This window comes from Hakea prostrata, chromosome 4, assembly GCF_041222555.1.
Source record: "Hakea prostrata isolate BN-2017 chromosome 4, UWA_Hpros_2, whole genome shotgun sequence".
In the NCBI taxonomy this organism is placed as follows: Eukaryota; Viridiplantae; Streptophyta; class Magnoliopsida; order Proteales; family Proteaceae; genus Hakea; species Hakea prostrata.
This window is the reverse complement of record NC_142603.1, coordinates 20,741,786-20,762,436: the sequence shown is the minus strand read 5'-3', so window position 1 is coordinate 20,762,436 and position 20,651 is coordinate 20,741,786. Positions and strand designations below refer to the sequence as shown.

At 37.0% G+C, this 20,651-nt stretch overlaps 1 protein-coding gene and 1 pseudogene across 4 annotated transcripts; one reads left to right on the top strand and one right to left on the bottom strand.

Annotated features, from left to right (window-relative positions):
* Window positions 1–2,427: 2,427 nt before the first annotated feature.
* Window positions 2,428–7,948, bottom strand: LOC149018428 (uncharacterized). 3 transcript variants are annotated; one of them, XM_089152689.1, is made up of 3 exons: window positions 7,584–7,948; window positions 5,514–7,486; window positions 2,428–4,976 (listed from the first exon to the last, which is right to left on the bottom strand). In XM_089152689.1, exon 2 carries the CDS (start codon window positions 7,195–7,197, stop codon window positions 5,527–5,529), a length of 1,671 nt encoding a protein of 556 aa, XP_089008815.1. In that variant the 5' UTR covers window positions 7,198–7,486; window positions 7,584–7,948; the 3' UTR covers window positions 2,428–4,976; window positions 5,514–5,526. The 3 variants fall into 3 exon arrangements, with proteins under 3 accessions (XP_089008815.1, XP_089008816.1, XP_089008814.1); XM_089152690.1 differs by having other exon boundaries at window positions 2,428–4,972; XM_089152688.1 differs by having other exon boundaries at window positions 2,428–7,486.
* On the top strand, window positions 7,686–17,738 carry LOC149018427 (auxin response factor 9-like; annotated as a pseudogene). The gene is made up of 12 exons (XR_016173138.1): window positions 7,686–7,845; window positions 8,650–8,825; window positions 8,928–9,065; window positions 12,948–13,064; window positions 13,163–13,225; window positions 14,940–15,059; window positions 15,149–15,233; window positions 15,392–15,470; window positions 15,568–15,760; window positions 15,867–15,980; window positions 16,083–16,155; window positions 16,874–17,738. The product of XR_016173138.1 is annotated as an auxin response factor 9-like (transcript).
* The last annotated feature ends 2,913 nt before the right edge of the window (window positions 17,739–20,651 follow it).

Below are 20,651 nucleotides of genomic sequence, written 5' to 3'. Positions count from 1 at the left end.
AGGTATGTTGGGCTTTTAATAATTAAAGCTAATTTAGGTTTTAACTATAGTGTTTTGGTTTTTAATAATTATTTTAATTGAAGGTAATTTAGTAATTTAACTGTTAGGTGATTACAATAATTTAGGGTTTAAAATTAAAAAAAAATACTTTTAGCCAAGGGTAGTTTGGTGTTTTAGAAAAATATTTAACGGTAAAAGTTAAATTTAACCGAGAAAGTTAACAGAGGTGAGGTGTTTGATATATTTGCTAGGTAAGAGGGGATGTAAGTGATATTATCCAATTAAGAGGGGGTGTAAGTGCTATTTGTCCAGCTAAGAGGGGAGGTAAATGATATTTACCCAATAAACAATGAAAACTTAAAAATCATATCAACCATTGGATTCCCACATAATATAAACCTATATTTTCATAAAACACAGAAGCTCAAATTGAATATCTTGGTAATTTGAAATTGAAAGTGATATTCCCTCTTCTCTCTCTTCCCTCTTTCCCTCTATTTATTATATCAAATAACCCTAACTAACCCTCATTCCACAAGGCCTTTCATCCTAGGGTCCTAACAGTTTCCCTGACAGTTTGCATACTAAGAATTTTCATACTTGAATCTTATATCCTATTAGGTACAAGTTTCAACTTATTAAGTAAACAACACCAATATTCCTCAAGGATAAATAACAAAATCATTACCGAATGTGTTATAAACTCAAGTAATACACCGTAATACTTCATAGTGCAAGCAAAGAGGGAATCTACTCAAAGAACTCTTGCTTGTTACCACATTCAGGCACTGACATGGCGCCTCTCTTAAGAGGTGATGCCGCCTTAGCTAGCCCTTGCTTGCTTTTCACTACACCGAGAATAAAAATTATACGAAAAAAAATTAAGAAACCAATCTGCAATTGATAAACAAATTTTAGAAGGATACAAAGATGAGAACCCCAAGTCTCACGAATCTAAAGTAAAATCAAGATTAAAACTAATGAAACAAACGTTTGAGAGACTTGCAAGCTAAGAGGGCTGGAGAGATAGCGCGAGCAAGAGAGACCTGCAAGCGTGAGCGACAAGAGGCAGAGATAGCACGAGCTAAAGGGAGAGAGCGAGAGCTGGCGATGGCGATACTACGAACCAGAGGGAGAGAGCGAGAGCGTGAGCGAGAGGGAGAAAGAGACCACTCGGGAAATGAAAGCAGGAGAGTGAAAAGTTTGGGTGGGGAGTGAGAAGAATATAATTGATAAACCGTCAGCGAAGATAGTTATTTTGCTACATTTTATTAACCAGTGTGAGCATTTTAGGCATTTTCGGCGACGGTATAAAGGAAACCGTCGCCGAAAACAATAATTTCCTTGTACTAACTTAATTTCGGCGACGGTTTATAAGAAACCATCGGGGAAAATGTTTGGATTCAGGCATTTTCGGCGATGGTTTATAAAAATCGTCACCGAAAACAATGATTTCCCTATGTTTTTAGATGGGGGTCGCCTTATCCTAATATTTGGCGACGGTGTGTTTTAACCGTTGGGAAAAATGTTTGAATTTATGTTTGGGTTTAGGCATCTTCATGCATTTTCAGCGACGGTTATATCAAACCGTCGCTGAAAACACTGATTTCCTTACGATTTTAATTAAGTGTCGCCCTATCGTTGTTTTTAGCGACGGTTTGTAACAAACTGTTGCCGAAAAAATGATTTCCCTACGTTTTAAAAGAAGCGTTGCCATATTCTAATATTTGGCAACAGTTTACACAAACCGTCAAGGGAAACGCATATTTGGCAATGGTTGACTATAAACCATCGAATTGAGGTTAAATTTCAAAAAAAAAAAAAACCAACAAAAAAAAATTTTTTTTTTTTTTTTTTTTTTAAAAAAAAAAAAAAAAAAAAAAAAAAAAATTATAATAAAATTAAAAAAAAAAAAAAAAAAAACAAACAAAAAAAAAAAAAAAAAAAAAAAAAAAAAAAAGAAGAAAAAAAAAAAAAAAAAAAAAAAAAAAAAAAAAACAACCCGCCCCCCAAATGGGGCCCCCCCCCCCCCCAAAACCCCCCCCCACCAGAAAATGGGATTGTAGAGCAGGATTAATGCAGCAGACCCCAAATTGTTGAAAATGATTGTAATTCATCTTTAAAATGGTTATGAGAATATTGTGAGCTAAAATTGCTTCCTGATTTTGTCAAGTGGAGTAAAAAATAGGAAGAAGAGAAATGTAACAGAAAAAATGAGATTCGAGTGAGTCATGATTCAATTCTCTTTGTTTTATTCCTTTTCTTTTAGGTCTGAGGTCAGGCTAGACATGGTCATCATTCACGAGTGCAGAATAGTGTTTATTAATCAATATATGTAACCTACTAACAGGTTCTCAAGGGAAAAAAGAGATTGCAGCCCTCCGAGTGAGGACAAGTTACAAATCCAATTACAATTCATTACTTCACATCATACAGAGAAAGCTTAGCTGTTGTAAACCAGAAGACATTTTTTTTTTATCAAAAGGAACTAAATTCAAGATAAAGAAATCAAAAAATATCATGATCCATGTAATTCTGTAGAACCATTCAATCCATAAACACCAAACAAGAAGATAAAAGAGTAACATGTTTATCAAACAATAAACATCAACCTGACATCTTGTATTGTGATGGCAATTCAGTTATGCTAAAAAAAAATCAAGTGGATTTCCTGAGGCTTTAAATTGGGAGAGCAAAAGCATATAGATAGAGTTACCTGCCATTTACCTGAATTCTCATGAATCCAATCATCCCTTCCCCCAACCACCATCCAAAAAAAATAAAATAAAGTAAGAACCACCAATCCACATTCAGTCCATGGTGACATATCACAGACTCCTTCAACCTCCTTCACCAACAAACAATATGCTGGGCCATATCTACAACCTTCCATTTTATTCAACAATCCACTTTCCCTAGATGTGATGCAGAAAAGTGCATCATGAAGAATTTAAACCATTGAACCAATATTTGGAAGTAAACATCACAACGTCATTGTAAAAGATTGATACTAAGGAAAAATGCATCAACAACCATGGCTTGCTATTAACTGCATATATTTGACCTTATCTCATCAGGGAAACTATAATATTGACCTCCAGAAGGTATTGTAGTTCCTAAATTGATTGTCTTTGACTTCCATCACCATAGCCAGATGGCATTCTTGGGACCAAATCTGAATATGAAGGATAGGTTTGTACTGGATGCAGGTAGTCTACTACTCATGTCCATATAAGGATCAATATACAAACTTTGAGGAGAACTACTAGGCCCATTCTCTAGGTAAAGTTTGGCACTGTATCTATCACTGGCAGCACCTCCAACCACATATTTGCAATGTAACTCTGATGAGAACCAGAGAAGGGCTTCAGCAAGCTGATCTAGGAACTCTGATGAGAACTTTTCTGCACATGCAATGTGGATTTCTTCACGGGGTGATGCTCAGATGACCCATGCAAAGGCTGACAAAGAGAGCTCCCCAACAAATCCAATTTTTCCTTCCCCTTAGTATTACTTTCTGTGTTCAACTGTCTTGGGAAAGAGAAACTAGAGGAGACTTCATCAACCATGCTGCTGCTGCTGCTGCTGCTGCTACTCTGTTGCTGAACTGGCAAGGAACCCATCTCAAAATGCAGTGTAGGAAGAACTCCATTGACCAAGGGCTTGCCTATAACATCTTCATCGTAACAAACATATTCCGCTTCTGACCTTACTTGGTCATGCAATGAAATCATTTCAACTAGATCAACAGTTTCCAGCCTTATTTCAGCCTTTCTCTTCATTGACATTAGACTGATTCCCAAGTTCACAAGAATCCAGAACACAGTTGATATTTCCTGTGAAGTTTGCCTTCCACTCTCTCTAAGCATTTTCTTCTACTTCATATCAAACAATGAGCTAGGCCTGATGTTCTAGTGCCCATTCAATGCCTTCAAGAATCCCTTTTGCTTCCTTTTCTTAATATCTGTCTTCTGTGTCCTCCAGTGGTCCATTTTTAGAACCATTGGAAGGGACTTCTACACTCTTAGATTCTCCACGTCCCTGATATGATGCTGGAAAGATCCACCTCCCACTTCATCAGCTCCTGATCTCATTGCTTTTCATTTTAGCTGGCGACATGATTTACACAAATTTGTTCTTGAAGAAGAACCACCACTATTGAAACTGCCCCTTTGCCTCCTGGTCTGATCCATGTAGAGAGAAGTTGGACCATCAGGGCAGCTTGTCCAAGATAAATTTCTACTAGATTCAGAAGAATCTCTCAGCTACAAACCAAAAAAATCCTCCAATTCGTTCATCCTTGATTTTGAAATCAAGATAGTTTCTAGTTTCTTTGAAGATTCAGTACCCTCCTTATATCAATTGACTTGGTCAGAGCTTGAATCAAATGTCTCAAAGAAGTCACCAAATCCATGCTTTTGCAAAGCTGCTAGAATCTCAGCAGTTGCTTTCTCAGCTTTCTGTGTTTGAAGAGTCACCTCTTTTAGTTGTTCCTCCAATTCCACCACCCTTTTACCTCAATGGTAAGCTCTTCACACAGCTCGATTAGAAAACCCTGTGCCATTTTATTTTACTAATCTATTTTTTAAATGTCCCATAACAGCATAGAATTCACTCACAATTACCTTTTAATTTTAGCAAACGGGGGTGATGAAGAATTGCTTCAAGTGAGGACACAAAACAAACATATATAGCATTCATTTGTTGCATTTTTTGGTGGAATAGTTAAACCCACAATCCAGCCACAATATTCATTTTTGGCCAAAGCCATTACACAATTCATATAATAATAGCAAGTTACTGAGATGGTCAAAGTTCAGCCCAAACCACTCTCATCCAAGGACCATTGCACGTCCAGTGACCCAGACGATAATCAACCCATCTGTCTGCAGAACAGTAACATTAAGATTGTGCATTCCATCATCAGCCATCATTCTATAGGGCAACTCCATATGAATATCCCATGGGGGATCTGCCTGGTAAACAGAATCATAAGTAACAGCAGGGGAAAAAATTACTTTCATGTGACAGCAAGTATCTGGAAATGAGCAGTCCCTTAAATTGTTATTACATTACAGAGCAACAAAGGGATCAAAAATAAACCTGAAAAGAAGTCAACAATTCAATGAAAACAACATACTGTACAAGAAATACTGAAATTGAGAACATATCCCAATTGCAGTAGCAGCGCATATCAAAAAATCAACGCTCATGTCCTCCAACTAGGGAAAGAAAAAAAAGTTTCATCCCACAATTGCACATAATGGGGAGGAAAATCACTTCAACCAACAAAGCCACAACAAGCTAACTAATGATTTGATTGATTCCAGGGTGTTTAACCAAATATAAAAGTGAATGACATCCACCTCTGCCATAAGCCTTGAAGGCTCAATGGAGTGGTGTTTTTCTTAAACTCAATTGCTTTCAGAGGGATCATCCAAAAGCTATATCTTTTACTCACTCAAAGGGAATGTGTATCCGAAATAAATTGCTCAAATTTTAGCTCTCATTACCTGCATAATGCGATCAACCAGCAGTATCTGATAATATTCTGTCTAGGATTACTCTTGAGTTATTCAAATTGCAGCCAACCTGGCTTACACATACCTCCCACAAACTAGTCTCAAGGAAGGCTTCTTTAGAATTAATTGCCATGACAAGAACCTTGGTTAGATCCTCTTGCATTCCTGACTGATTAAGCCCTTCAACCAAGATAGAGTATGTTGACTTATTCGGCATACATCCCTTCTCCAACATCTCCTCTAAAACCCTAACTCCTTCTATTGCTTTACCCACTTTACAAAACCCCTTAATCAACATGGTATGGGTGAATGCATTTGGAGCACATCCCTTCTCCACCATGTCATCCCACAACCTTCCAGCCTCCTGCAATTCCCCCCTCTCACACATTCCTGAGATTAGTGTGTTATATGTCAAAATACTAGGAATAGAGCCCTTCTCGAACTCGTCAAACAGTTCCTTTGCTTCCGAGATCTTACCCTTCTTGCAGAGCCAGTAAATGAGTGTGCTGGAGATAGCATTATCTGGAGTGCAATTTTTCCTCAGTAGCTTCTTCCACATAACACAAGCATCTTCCACTTTACCCTCCTCGCATAAAACATCAATCACTTTGCAGCAGAGCCCTGAGCTTGGAATGAATTTTTTCTCAAGCATGTCATCGAGCAAATTCAGAGCTTCACCAGATTTATTTACTTTACAGTAGGCCTCAATCACGAGTCCAAAAGTAACTTCGTTGGGTTCAACTCCATTCTCTTCCATATCGTCCATGATCTTAATACCATCGATCAACCTCCCTTGCTTACAAAATCCGTCCATCAAGATTGTATATGTTGTCGCATCTGGATTCCATCCGCGATCCAAGATCTCATTAAAAACATTCTTGGCTCCAGTCATATCACCACGGAAACAATAACCGCCCAATATCGTTGTGTAGGTGACAAGATTAGGAACCATCCCCATTGCCGGCATTTCATCAAGAATCTTAAGTGCCCCATCTAAATCGTTATTCTTACACAAAGCTTTTATTAAGATATTACTCGTGAAAACATTAGGGATGATCCCGAACTTCTTCTTACAGTTCTTAAACAATAGATGCACCAAGTCATATCTTTTGTTTTGGATCATAGCGTTCAAGAGCGTATTCAAGGATCGGACGGATCTAGCAACACCGAATTCTGGGATTCGGAGGAAGGTTTGGATGGCCTGCTTGGGGCGGCTGGCTATACCATAATTGCGGATCACCGTTACGAAGAGGTTCTCACCACATTTGATATCTGCACGTTGGAGGTCCGAAAGAAGGGCCTCCACGGGCTGGAAAGCTCGGGCACGAGCGAGTTTCTCGATCATGGCATTGTAGGTCTCGTAGTTATGGGAAAACCCAGGATGGAACTTGCCGGCGTACTCAAAAATCTGGAGGGCGAGGTCGAGGTTCTGTTGACGATGAATCATGGAGACGAGGCGTTTGGGGTAGAGACGTTGTGGCCATGGTTTGATTGGGGGAGTGACAGTGTAGGATTTTAGGAGATCTTCTTTGGAGCGAATGGAGGATAGATAGTTATGAGATGGGTGAGACACGAAGGGGTCTGTGGTAGTGGTGAGGTGGTGGGAAGAGGCGAAGGAGCTTGGTAGGGAACGATGGGTCAAAATTCTCCGAAGGACAGAGAGTGGTGTTTTCATTATAATCTAGCAGGACAGCCTTTGCCCAGAAGAACAAAAAAAATTGTTTCAGAGCGAGCTCTGGAGTTTTAAAGTGAACTCAATTTAGGAGCTCTGCCTTTGTAGAACACGAGGGTCTTCCGGAGACCTATAAGCCTTTTCGGATTGGCTAAACTACAAATTTGACGATCAGAACCAGTAGCCTTCCAAAACCCATGCTCCGTTGTGCGGTTAGGCTTCCCTCCGTTGCCATGCTTTCTGTCTCTCGGCACGAAGAAGTACCATTCTCTTTCCCCAATCTTGGCTTGCCCTGCAAATTGACATTAACAAAGTTTATTTATAAACCCTTAATTACCAAAATACGAAATAAGAATACAAGTGCTATTGGTTGTCAATAACGCCCATACCAGAGCATCACCGATATGACTCAGTAACTGGAAATGGCAGAAGATGATGAAACTTGTAAACTCTAGGTAGAAGGAGGGAAAGGCTTTCCATTTTGAGTACTCATGGATGCATCAAATGCTTCTACGGCTGCAACTATTACTCCTACTCCAACAATAAGCGAATTTGAACTCCATCCAGTTGTTGCTCTGCTTTCAATCAACCCCTCATGTTATTGTTCATCTTCAAACTCGACGGCGGCTTCGGCATCGATCGTCACAAATTGTATCTTCAGAAGGCTGGGTTGTTGTTGTCGAGCTATAAAAAACTCAGGAGCAAAACTTAAGGGAAAAAAAACCACCAGGAAAGATCATCTTCAGAAGGCAGGGTTGTATGTTGTCGAGCTATAAAAAACTCACGAGGAAAACCTTAGGCTGCGTTTGTTTGCAAAGGTTGGGTGGGAAAAAAGGAATATAAAAAAATATGTGGCTCCTTATGTGTAGTTTGCCGAGGGAAAAGAAGGTTTTATGGAAAAGTGATAGTGGTGGGTCCCATTTTTTACTTTTCCAATTTTTCTACAAAATCCCATCAAATATATAGGGTTTTAAAATGGCATGAAGCTTTGTCGGTGTGTGATACTTTATTTCATAAAAATTGCTCCTCATCCCCAATGTGCCTTGTATGTGCTTCTTCAAATGAAGCTATATGCCATGCTTTATTTTCATGTCATTTTGCAAAAGAATGATGGCCCCTGTCCCCCTTTAGAATTGATACCACTGAGTTTCATGGCTCTTCTATGATTGATTGGATCAATTTTATCCATACCAAGTTTTATGCTTACAAGGAGATGCATATCATAGATGTTCTTTGGACCATTTTATCTTGGTGTATTTGGAATACTAGGAACAACTTTATTTTTTATGGCAAAGGTATTTCAATTCCACATTATGAATTGGTTCTCTTCTTAGGTTAATAAAATTAGTGACTGTCAAGACAATAGCGTCTCTTCTGTACCAAGAAAATTCTATTTTCAAAACAACAATCAGCATCATTTGTTATCTTCTCTTGATATACATCCGGTTTACATAGATGGGGCATGGAACAAAACTACTTTGCAAGGAGGTCGTGGAGCTCTCCTATGGGATGCAACTGGATGCTTTATAGCTGCCCAAGCTAAGATTTGCTTTAGCGCTTCAGCCACTACTGTGGAGGCAGAAGCTATTAGAGATGGACTTCATCTAGCATTAAACTCTTATGTTGATAGAGTTATTTTATTCTCAGATTGTTAGTCTCTTATTTCTATTTTAAATGGTAGTAATCAGCCCATTGATTGGGTGAGTATGAGTTTTATTAAAGAAATTAAGCAGCTTGCTGCAAATTTCTCCTTTGTTGATTTCAGGTTTATTAGCAAATCTTCAAGCTCTGCTGCTGATACAATTGCTCGTGGAGCAAATCTTTTTACTCTCTCTAGGTTTTGGTGGTTGGTTCCACCTCGTTTTATTTGTGTAAACAATACTTCTTCTAGGTTTATTATATGGGATATGTTAATATAATATTTGTAGTTGTTGGACAAAAAAAAAAAAAAAAAAGGCTTGGGGTGGGAAAGTTGGACTACAACATCACTAGACAGGTTTCCTTCTCTCACTTTCCCACCCCAAGCAACCAAACAATCTATCATTTTGGGATTTAAGGGAAAAGTAAAAATCTGCATTTTTTTCAAGAATTTTCCCACTCCTTTTTTTTCCACCCCATCTTTATTCCAGCAAACAAACGTAGCCTTAGGGGAAAAAAATCACTAGGAAAATTATTTTAGTCTTGCGTTTGTTTGCAAAGGTGGGGTGGGAAAAAAAATGTGAGAAAAAAAAAACATGTGGGTCCCATGTGTAGTGGGGTGAGGGAGAAGGAAATGAAATGAAAGGGTTTTGTGGAAAAGTGATAGTGGTGGGTCATATTTTTTTCTTTCCCCAACTTTTCCACAAAGTCCCACCAAATTTGTGGGGTTTTAAAATGGGTTGGTGTGGGAAAGTTGGGCTATCACATCACCAGACATGTCTCTCCTTTCCCACCCTATGCATTCTACCAGGATTTAAGGGAAAAGGGAAAAATCTACACTTTGTTCAAGATTTTCCCACCTCACCTTTATTCTAGCAACAATGCAAGAATCGATGTAGGAATGCATTATCTAATGACTTTACAGGATCAATACTGGTTTTATTGGCGGATGGGTTGTTACCAAGGCAAAAATGCCACCCCAATTTGGGCTAAGGCAAATAGCAACATTTGCCTCCACCTTCTGAAGTTTTGACCTCCAAACTATTTGATTTTGTCGAACTCAGTGACAATCCTCATCTTACCCAAATCCGGGATAAGATCTGTCACTGTTGGAATTACATTAGTGAGGATTAAATCATGAGTAGCAAGGAATGGATATCTCATACCATCAATGGCAACGAAAGTGTCGTCACCTTATTTGTTGACATTACCTTCAACGGTATTGTTTGAAGGATCTCCTCCGGTGTTAATTCCATCAACAACCTCAATGTTGTTGTCTCCGTCTTTGTTGAAGTCGCCATCTCCAAGACTTGCCATTTGATCGTCCAAATCAATTACCTTAGAACTTGTTGGGGTAATTGTATTACAAATTCTTCAAACATATAAAAGTGAAATTGCAATACAATTGAGAGATGAAGATCTTTAGCAAATTTGAAGAGCTTGAAGTAGCAACCGAACTGACCACTGATTGATGAGGTTGAGTCACACCTTGATGCTCAGTCTTTAAGGTAATTGATGCACCTTACTACCAAGGGTTCTTCGCACCACCACCTCCAAGATAAAGCAACCTCCAACTAGAAGATGAGGTAGTTCTTCTAGTCCCTTAAAGGAGCCAAAAGCTAGAGCACAACACTTAGACAACTCAAGAAAGAAATGAACTTTGTAAAACAAATAATGTGAGTGAGGTGAGTCACAATAGCACAGCAATATGCAAGGAAGGGTTGGTGTTTATATAGGCGCCCAAACCACACCTCCCCACAAGGGGAGAATCAATTCTCCACTAATGGAGAATCAATGGTTTGTCCCTCCTCCACTAATGTGAATAAACCCCCTTGACCTAACCTCCCCACTACTTGGGGAAGTAACTCTCATATTCACTTCTTTGGAATGAATAGGCTTTAACCCATTCAAAGACCTTAACCCCCACTCATGGTAATGGCCATGAATGGTCATGAAGTTGAAATGAGAAATAAAGGTCAAAAGTTAGAATTTGAGTAATTCAACCATTCAAGTTAGCCCACCTCATCACCATGATCAAGACCTTTAAGACCCATGACCAATGTCATGAAGAGCCTCATAACTAAAGTCATGAAGGGCCTCCTTTACTCATGTATTTCTGTGCCTCATAGGGAGTAACACAGCTTGAGATCCTTACCTCCCATGATGCCTCATTACCACCCTGTACCTCACAGGGTCCCACACACAAACCAAAACAATGTAAATAAAAGAAATGCAATGAAGACGTAATTTCTTGAAACTTAATATATAGATAATATAGATTTTAATAAAAAACCTAACACTCAATTCCTCTTCCTGTCCAGTTCTACATCAGCTTGAATCTACAAGAATAAAAGAATTTATTTTAAGACAAATCACCCTTCCTCCGTTTTTGTTGGTGCTGATAATCTCAAATATAGAAATCCGAAATACTTGTCAATGCTAAACCATTTAAGGTTATACCTTCTTGAAGTTTATCCAAAACTAGACAAGATCCTCGTTTTTCGATGATGATATTGTGGTTCAGAATGATTTGACTCCTCTTTGGCCTATTGACTTGCAAGGAATGATGAATGGAGCAGTGGAGACTTGTAAAGAAGGTAATTTGATCATACTTACCTTTGTATTCGTTTTTTGAGATTTGATCACAACATTGCAGTGTTACAATGTTGCCTGTTGTACAAAAGTTGCACATCCTTTAGTTTTCTTTGGGTATGTCTTGAACAATAAATCTCTTGACTTTTTGACTTATCTAGAAATTGAACAGGGCAAGGAAAATCAATATTGTCTTGTTACTACTTCCTACTACTTAGAATGTTAAACAATCACCAAAACAAAAAATTTTAAAAATCCAAACTTCAATGGGATGACCCCTCTTTGAACATAAGTTATTAGAAAAAGATTTGGATAATTTTAGGTTATGGTATTCAACTCTCTTTGCTAATTTTTTTGGAGAGAAAGAAAAACATTTCACATTATTATCTCTAGGTCTCAACTAGGATATTGAATTTGAAAATGATTTCCCAATATTATGTTAGAATTCAATTTAGAGACTGTAAAAGGCAAAGTTTTATCTTTCCTTTAACTAGGATACATACTATTTCCCTAGAAAATTATTGCTTCTTCTCTTGCGTTTATCTTTATTTTATTATATATCGAGATATCTCATAAAATAATTTCAAAGATTTTACCTAAAATCTTCATTTCCAACCAAATGGTACCTAAGGAGATCAAGCCGGGCTAAATACAAGTGTAACATGTAGACTTGAGCTGGAGTTGGTCCACTGGACTCTGAATCTTCTGATATATAACCTGTTTAAGCTGTGAAATATTCTAACTGGTCTGGTTTATGGTTCAACCCACAATGCAAACCCGGTTGCATGAACCTCCTTGACACTAGTCAATTGTCAACTACGGAGGTTTTCTCAACATCTTCAGAGTTGTGATTTTTCTTACAAGAAACCCTACCTAAGGTGTTTTAGGTAAGGAAAGGTCTGGATCTTCTATGGTTGCCGCGATTGATGTTTTGTGAAACTCTATTAGTTCTTCTTCTTCTTCTTCGATCTTTATTCATTGGCAAGCTTTAGCTCTAACATGGTATGGATGGCTTCTCTTCCTGTTTGATTCTGAATAAGGAAACTGGAAGATCTTTGTCTGAGTCATGATATCTATGAATTTATTTTGATAATTGGGAATTGATTTCTTTGGTTTATGTCTTCTTACCCCGATTTTCTTCTATGCTTTACATTCATTTATAGTTTGGAATGCTTGTTTGTTGTGGATGAAAAATAAAGCAGGTTAGTGTAAGCCGTTAATATTGTTCTAATGGGAGTTTTTTCTGATGAAATGATGAGTATTCGAAGGGAATAAACATAAACCCACTACATGAGGCTTCCTCCACTACAAGGTCCATCCCGCGATTGCTTGGTACCTACGAAATAACACATTCTACCATCGGATATGAATATAGATCCAGAAAAGAAAAGATTGAACAATGCCTCATTTGTTAATGGAATTAAGATAAATGTCTTTCCGCTCTTTTGCTTTAATGCAATTGTTATTTGAAGATTCAGTTTTTAATGTCTATAATTAATTACCTTTGAAATGTTGTCTCGCAGGTAATTTATACCCAATTAGATATGGGTTCAAACCTTTATACTAATTGGTGCTTCATAGCTATTGCCGATGCTAAGTTTCTCACAGAATGGCTTCTGCAATTGCGTTATAGTTACAAAGTACTGACAATGCCCATTTTATTCATTCCTAAATAATTGCTCGATCTAGTAATTACATAGTATAATGCATGGAAGTGATTATGTTGTTTACCTCGCAGATAACCAATGATATAGAGGATGTTTGCATTGATCGGATCAATGATTTACCAGGAGACCAAAAGGTTTGTTTCATGTTTCCATTAAAATTTTTATAGTAAGGGATTGGAAGGTTTATTTCATGTTTTTAATTAGAATAAATGCTTCGCGTGTGTGTATGTAGAACATTGAGATGAGTTCTTATAACCCTAAAGTAGAAAATAGCAATTCCTTACTTAAGAGGGATGAAAAATAAACAGCATTGAGTTTGTTTCTTCTTCTTCTTCTTCTTCTTTTCCTTCTATTTTTTTTCTTCCCCTCCTTGTCAACAGCATAGAGTTCTCACACCTAATAAATATGACGATTCTTAATTTTTACCGTTGATAAATTAGTGAAATACGTTCATTTGTTCTTCTTCAGTTCCATTTATCGATGAACCTTTTTTTTTTCTTGTGAAAACATGCCTCATTTCATCAATATTTATAAATTTGCATCACTATATATAATATATATATATATATATATATATATATATATATATATATATATGATAATGTATTACATTGTTTTTTTGGGTAGACAGTGATAATGTATTACTACTACATGATATAAATATTCAGCTGTGGTAACATATTATTGCCTACGCCTGTCAATATTTGGCAGCAGCTGTTATATGAAGCTGTGATTTATCCTAATCATGGTTCAGTTTTAAATAGAGTTTGGCAAGGCGGAAAATTGAGTTGGGAAGTTGATGGATTTGTTGTCTGATGATTGGAACTCGGAGCTTGATTTTGATAGGTTGTAACATGGTAGGCTCGAAAACATGATGTACAACATAATATGGCTACATAAACACGGTGCACTATCAATTTTTTTTTCAATTACAGATAGCAGTTTTCGGACCCTAGATTGGTTAGCTATGACATCCATCATCTCTAAGAGGCTCCATTCTATACATAATTTAGTAGGAGAAAGCATACACTTAATGTAAATCAACTTAATCAACCTAAAAATTTTGAAAAGTAAAATTCTAATATGCATCAATCTTATCTCACCTTTATCAATTCCTCTTTAATTCTCACCTTTACAGTATCATTTGATCAAAACCTAAGAGACCTCTTAACTCTTTTGAAGCAAGTTGACCTTTTGCTTGTTACATATAGGCTTCTGCCACAAAATTGTAATTAATGACAATTTTTAGAACTCTTTGGCGAAACCACTAGGATTGCTGTGAGCTTTTGAAAACTTGTTGCATTGGATCCAAACCCAGTTAGGATTCCAAATAGAGATGAACTGGGTCCAGGTTGAGTCATGGGTTTATTACGATTTGGTGATTTTAGTTATTTGGGAAAATGGTGGCATTACTTTTTCTATATTATTTTAAAAGTAAGATGCATAGGATGTTCAAATCCAAATTCTTTTCAGTTTCCTCATTGTATTGAAATGCTGGTTTAACAACCTTATATTAAGAGTCTTAAGTTTCTTTATATATGAAGTAATCCCCCATAATTAGAAATCAAGGGGAAATCTGAATTGAATTTATGTATTTGAAGAGCTTGCATGGCTTGTGTGATATTGTAGGAGCACTCTGATGTAGATACACTACTTTGGACGAACCCAAACCTAACGGGTTTCTAGACAGAGATTAACCTGATCCGATTTGAGTCATGGGTCTAGTAGAGTTTTAGGAAATATATTATTCGGGGAGATGACTTCTTTGTTTATTTTAGAAGTTAGATTTGTAGAATATTTGGTTTTAATTATTTTTTCTTTCCTAATATGTAACAATTTCTTAGTTAGAGAGTTAGCCTAGTTTTAGGAGAATTTCAATTTTGTAAAATTTTAACCGCATCCGACATGCGCACTCATGCCAGCTTCTCTGTTCTTCGTAAACATGCTAATGAATTCCTTCCTCCATTGGTATTTCTAATTCTATTTTTGTTTGTTTCTATTTTCTTCACTTCCTTTAGTGGTTTTCTTACTTCATTGTTGTTATTCTCTTCTTGAAGGACATGACCCAGCCAACTCCAATACAGGAATTGGCTGCAAGAGATCTTCATGGTTATGAGTGGCAATTTAAGCACATCTTTAGAGGTACCTGCAGTTGCATTTTTCTGTCCCCCCCCCCCCTCCCTTGTGGGCATTTACATTGGGGTGGGAGTTATTTATCCAACAAATTAAAGCTAAATGTTCGGTTCCAAGGACATGTAAATGACTGAGGAGTGCTACCCCTTTCAAATTGACTGTATCAGGTCAACTCCGAAGGCATTTGCTTACAACTGGATGGAGTGCTTTTGTCACTTCTAAAAGACTGGTTGCAGGAATCCTTTTGTTTCCTAAGGTATTTGAGCTGAGGACTTTGACATGATCCCTTATCTCAGCTTCTCAACTTTCTGAATTTCAGGATTTAAGTAGTTAAACTTTGTAGTATTTTTATAGTTGGAGACTGATTGTGTAGGGGAGAGGATGGAGAATTACGAGTTGGAGTTAGGCATCTTGCTCATCAACAAAGTGCCATGCCATCGTTCGTGATATCGAGCCAAAGCATGCAGGCTGGAGTTCTGCCACCACATCTCATGCTGGAGCTACTCAAACCCTCTTTGTTGTTTATAACAAGCCAAGGTTTGAAATGTTTCTCAATGAATTGGTTTTTCTTTCATAAGCATTAGCAGGATATTCTGCTTACTATTTTGTTGTTATTGTCTCTCTTCTTCATTGTTTTCGTTTGGACAAGTCAGTTCATTATTGGCTTGAACAAATATTTTGAGGCTGATAAAATGGGTTTTCGGTTGGTATGTGGTTCAAAATGCAACTTGAGGGTGAAGATTCTGCTGAGAGAAGGTATTGCATTTTTCTAGTGGTACATTTCTTGGTGTTTAGTTCTTTGTGTTAGTTGTTTCTTCTTAATTTTTACCTAATTTCTCATTTGTTCTTGTTTTTCAGGTTTGCAGGTTTAATTGCAGGGGTTGAAGATGTATCATCCCTGTGGAAGGACTCTAAATGGAGATCATTGAAGGTTGGAATTTCTTTTACTGCATACAATGTTGTCTGGAATTCTTTTTTCTTTTTAGGGATAATTACTGTTGCCCCCCTGTAGTTTGATTTTATTACTAATAAAACCCTGTTCTTTACGAATTACTGTTGCCCCCTTCCTTATACGGTGTTGTTGCCGTTAGTTTGATTTTAATGTCTATTTGCCCTTCATTAAAATTAGAAACTAAAGCGATTCTATCCTATTTATAAAACCATATTAAATGTCAATTTTACCCTAAACTTCATTTATTTTGAATTAATGAAATGGACAATTCAAATTCGTTTGGTTTCCACCTTCACTAAACTTCTTTATTTTGAATTTTTTGGTGATATTTGTTTCCAATTTGGTTGTTCGTTTCCTTCCTCTTCGGTTTCTTTTGGTTTTATTCAATCATTCTTTCTTTTTTGGTATTTTTTGTTTTTATTTTTATTTTTTATTAAAGAATAACGGTTATAGTTTTTTTCCCCGGTTTTGGGTACTACGACTTGACAGGTAATAAATAAAGGATAAGTATGGGTATTTTGGGGTTTTGGAAATATAAGATGCCACATCATCGTTACTCGGCTTCGGTGGGGGCTGTTTATAGACAAGTTGAGGTTGGATTAGTAATTTTGAAGTCGGGGATCATAGTAATATCAGTCGGGGGCCTGTTTTCCCTTCTTTTTAATACTTGCATTCTTAAACTGTTGTTTCTTTCCAGGTTCAATGGGATGAACCTGCATCTCCTATCCAAAGACCAGAGAGGGTTTCTCCTTGGGAGATTGAGCCTTTTGCTGCTTCTGTCCCCTCAAACCTGACTCACTCAATTGCTGAAAAGAACAAAAGGCCAAGACAACCAATAGAACCCCCCGGTCCTTGGTGAGATAAGCTTTGTTCTGTTGTCTTTCCTTTCTACCTTCACTGAGTTGAATGTGTTCTAAACTTCCCTGTTCTGGAATGTAGAATCTGCCTCTAATTCTGCTGCCTTCAGTATACTGGTATCCTGGATCAACTCAGTCCCATGACCTAATACATATGGTTAGTCATGAAGTCCAAAGCAATGAAAACCAGGTTTTGTGACATACTAAAGTGCAAGAATCCAAGGGCAGCCTTAAAGAAACAGATACAATGTTTGCTACAGGTGTCACCAAAGGAGAGTCAAAGCAAGCAGAGTTACTGTAGTTCTTCAACTTAAGTATATTTGAGTTACTTAGATATGGGTTCAAACCTTTATACTAATTGGTACTTCATAGCTATTTCCGATGCTAAGTTTCTCACAGAATGGCTTCAGCAATTGCATCATAGTTACAAGGTTCCCATGGAAGTAATTATGTTCTTTACTTTGCAGATAACCAATGATTCAAAGGATGTTCGCATGATTGGACCAATGATTTGTTTCATGTTTCCATTGAATCTTTTTGTTGGTATCTCAGCATCTAACCATTTAGTCTAGCCAAGACTCTGAGGACTCTTTCTTTTTTAGTGTCCTTGCCTATTGTTACTAAATTTATGTCCTACACTGCTTACCTACTTATTATGCAGGAAACTATGTGAATTGCTTCAAATTTTGGAATTCATTTTGCTTTTAATCTGAGACTTTCTTGCATTCACTGTTTCTGAATGGATTAGGTGGGCGGAGGGTTGCGTACAGTCTGGACTGCATGTGTTTTGTTTCTTTCGTTGGTCACTCAAACTTGTGGTTTTGTGGGGTTGTTCATGGCCGTTTGTTCGTGTTTCAGTGATTTCGATTCTCATGTAGTTTGGTTGCAAGAGTATTATTGAGGGGTGATTGTATTCTTTGTAATTGAGAATTTCCCAAATCCGTGTGATTTGATCTTCTCATTAGATTTAAGCTAAGTATTTCAAACTTTGACTATAAGATATCGTGCAGGGGACAACGAACACTAAATCATGGCAGACGAAGAGATTATTGTTCTATGTTAAAATCTATTGCACAGATTTCTGTTTTTCTTTCTATTATTTATAAATTAGGTAAGTTAACCTTCTATCACCAGTTAAATTTAAAAATAAAAAATTAAAAAAAAGAAGAAAAGAAGAAAATAATGTTCTTTTATTTTATTTTTAAAGAAATTAACAAAACCTTCATTGTTTAACTTTGAAGGGAAGAAAAAAATTCTCTCAAAACCTCCACGGTTTAACTCTTGACAAGTAAAGAAATTCTCTTAAACCTTCACTGTTGAACTCTTAAAAGTGAAGCAGAATGTCTTTCAAAACTCCACTGTTTAACTCTCAAACTAAAAATTCTCTCAAAGAAGAAATTCTCTCAAAACCCCCTATGTTTAACTCTCAACAAGAAAATAAAATTTTTCTCAAAATATCCATAACATGATGGCCTACATTGACGCCCAAACTCGGCATAAGATACCTCTTGACTCAAAACTGAAGGGGAAAAGGTATTGCAAGTGGCATAACACCTATACCCACAATACTAACCAATGCTTTGTGTTGCGGAATGCTTTGCAGAAAGCTATATCGGACGGTAGGCTCAAGTTCCCGAGCAAGGGCAAATGGGTGGAATAATCAAAGATTAATGGCAGTTGTAGCTGCCAAGGGCTTTATCCAGTTGATCCCTTTATCAGAACATCATGCAAAAAGATGTTGGTGAAGATAACACCAACAACTCAAATCCTATCCTATCCATTTGATTCTCGTTGCCTTATTAGAAAATGTTTCCACATCTTTTATTTTTAAACAAATGTTGTTTTGTCCAATTCCCGAAACCTATCTTGTCTCCCACTATCCTAATTGATGATGTCTTTTTATCTCCATGGGTAATCCTAACTGATGATGCTTTTCTATCTACATGGGTAAAGAACTCCTAGCTTGATGAACATAGTTGAAAGGATTTTTAGTGAAGTCAATAGAGAATGAACAGAGGAAGAAGAAAGTGATTATGGCCAACAAGAATGGACAACGATGATATTAGGTTAAACTTAACTAACTCATAAATAATGGGAGAAAAATTAGAAATTTTATTGGATGATTCAGATGTAGTTTAACAAATCTGAAGATGAATATTTAGACTGTTCAGCTAATCTATTCACATGTACGTTCAGCTACACTTTAGCCAAAATTTTTATTTCCATATGATTTACATGATTCAAAAACCTACAATTACTCAAATTAGTTCAAAAGACCATACACAAAAATTGAAATCCTTTCATAAAATTCAAGAAACTAAGTTTCTATAGGCATTGCAAAGCGACAGAACGGGCACGTATTCTTGTGTTCTAACCATTTGAAGATGCATTCTGGATGAAAAAAATGTGAACAAGGCAACTGTGCAATCTTGGCTCCTCTCACGTACTCATCCATGCAAATCATACACGTATTTGTAGCAGTAGTAGAAGCAGAAGTAGACGGCTCTTGATCTTCTGTATTATCAAACACCTTGATCTCTAATTTTTCTATTGAAGATCTTGAAGCTGGAAGCAAGTTGAAACCTCCATCTAAATCCACACCCATCAATCTGGCTTGGAGCTCTTCATCAATAACCACATTGTGAAATTCCGCTCGTGGAGCATCAATCTCTATGACCAAATCCAAGAATTCAGCATTTCTCTCCGTGAAGATCGAGGCGCAAACCTTAGCAAATATGGAAATCTCTATTTTGAGTCTCTCAATGGTGGATGGATGGATCTTTAGCTCTGCGAGCATATGGTGGATATGATCCATAGAAAATTGATCGATGAGCAGAATGGGGATGTCAATAGGGAATATTTTTTCTACCAACGGAACAATACTGCGATGATCAACAAAGCTTTGAAGAGGGTTTCCATTAATCGCATTCCTGAAGGTTGTTACTCGAAACTGTTGTCGTCGAACTATAAACCGGATTGTTGCTTGGACTTTTGATAAAGAAAATGGCCTCGTGGGGTTTTCACGTTCAGTGAAGAATGGACGCGAACGCGAAATAACTAACGGATAGTGCTTGACACTATGAAATACTATTGCAGGAGACATGACGAACTTAAGGAAGAGGAAGAAAAGAGGAGGTGAAGAAGAATTTCAGATTAAACGGGAAAAAGCAGTTTAACAGAGGAGATGAAGAATAACTCAGAGTAGAGCAGAGAACGACAACGATGAAGGATCATATATATATATATATATATACTAGAAGTTAGACTCCTATTTGAATAATACCTCATGTGATCAGACTCCTATTTCTATTTGTATTCGATCTTAAAAATCGAACGACTCAAATTTCTTTTTTGGTCCATCTCTTGCGTTAAATTAGAAATTCTAACTAAAATAGGATTTCCTTTTTGATCGACACAAAGGGGATTTTGAAATTAAGCTACATCGTTCAATTGTATATGAACCGTTGATTATATCCATGTCAGTGTTTTGTTGTTTGAAGTGAAGTAAAATCAATACACCGGTTCGGCTCAACGAAATTTTAAACCAAACCGATTTGTTGGACCAAATTTAAAATGCACAATGGAGGGAAAACCAAAACCTCTCTCTTTCGTTCTTCT

What these genes read in the sequence shown, in the direction of transcription:
- LOC149018428 (XM_089152688.1), bottom strand. Translation starts at nt 7,197, where the DNA reads ATGAAAACACCACTCTCTGTCCTTCGGAGAATTTTGACCCATCGTTCC.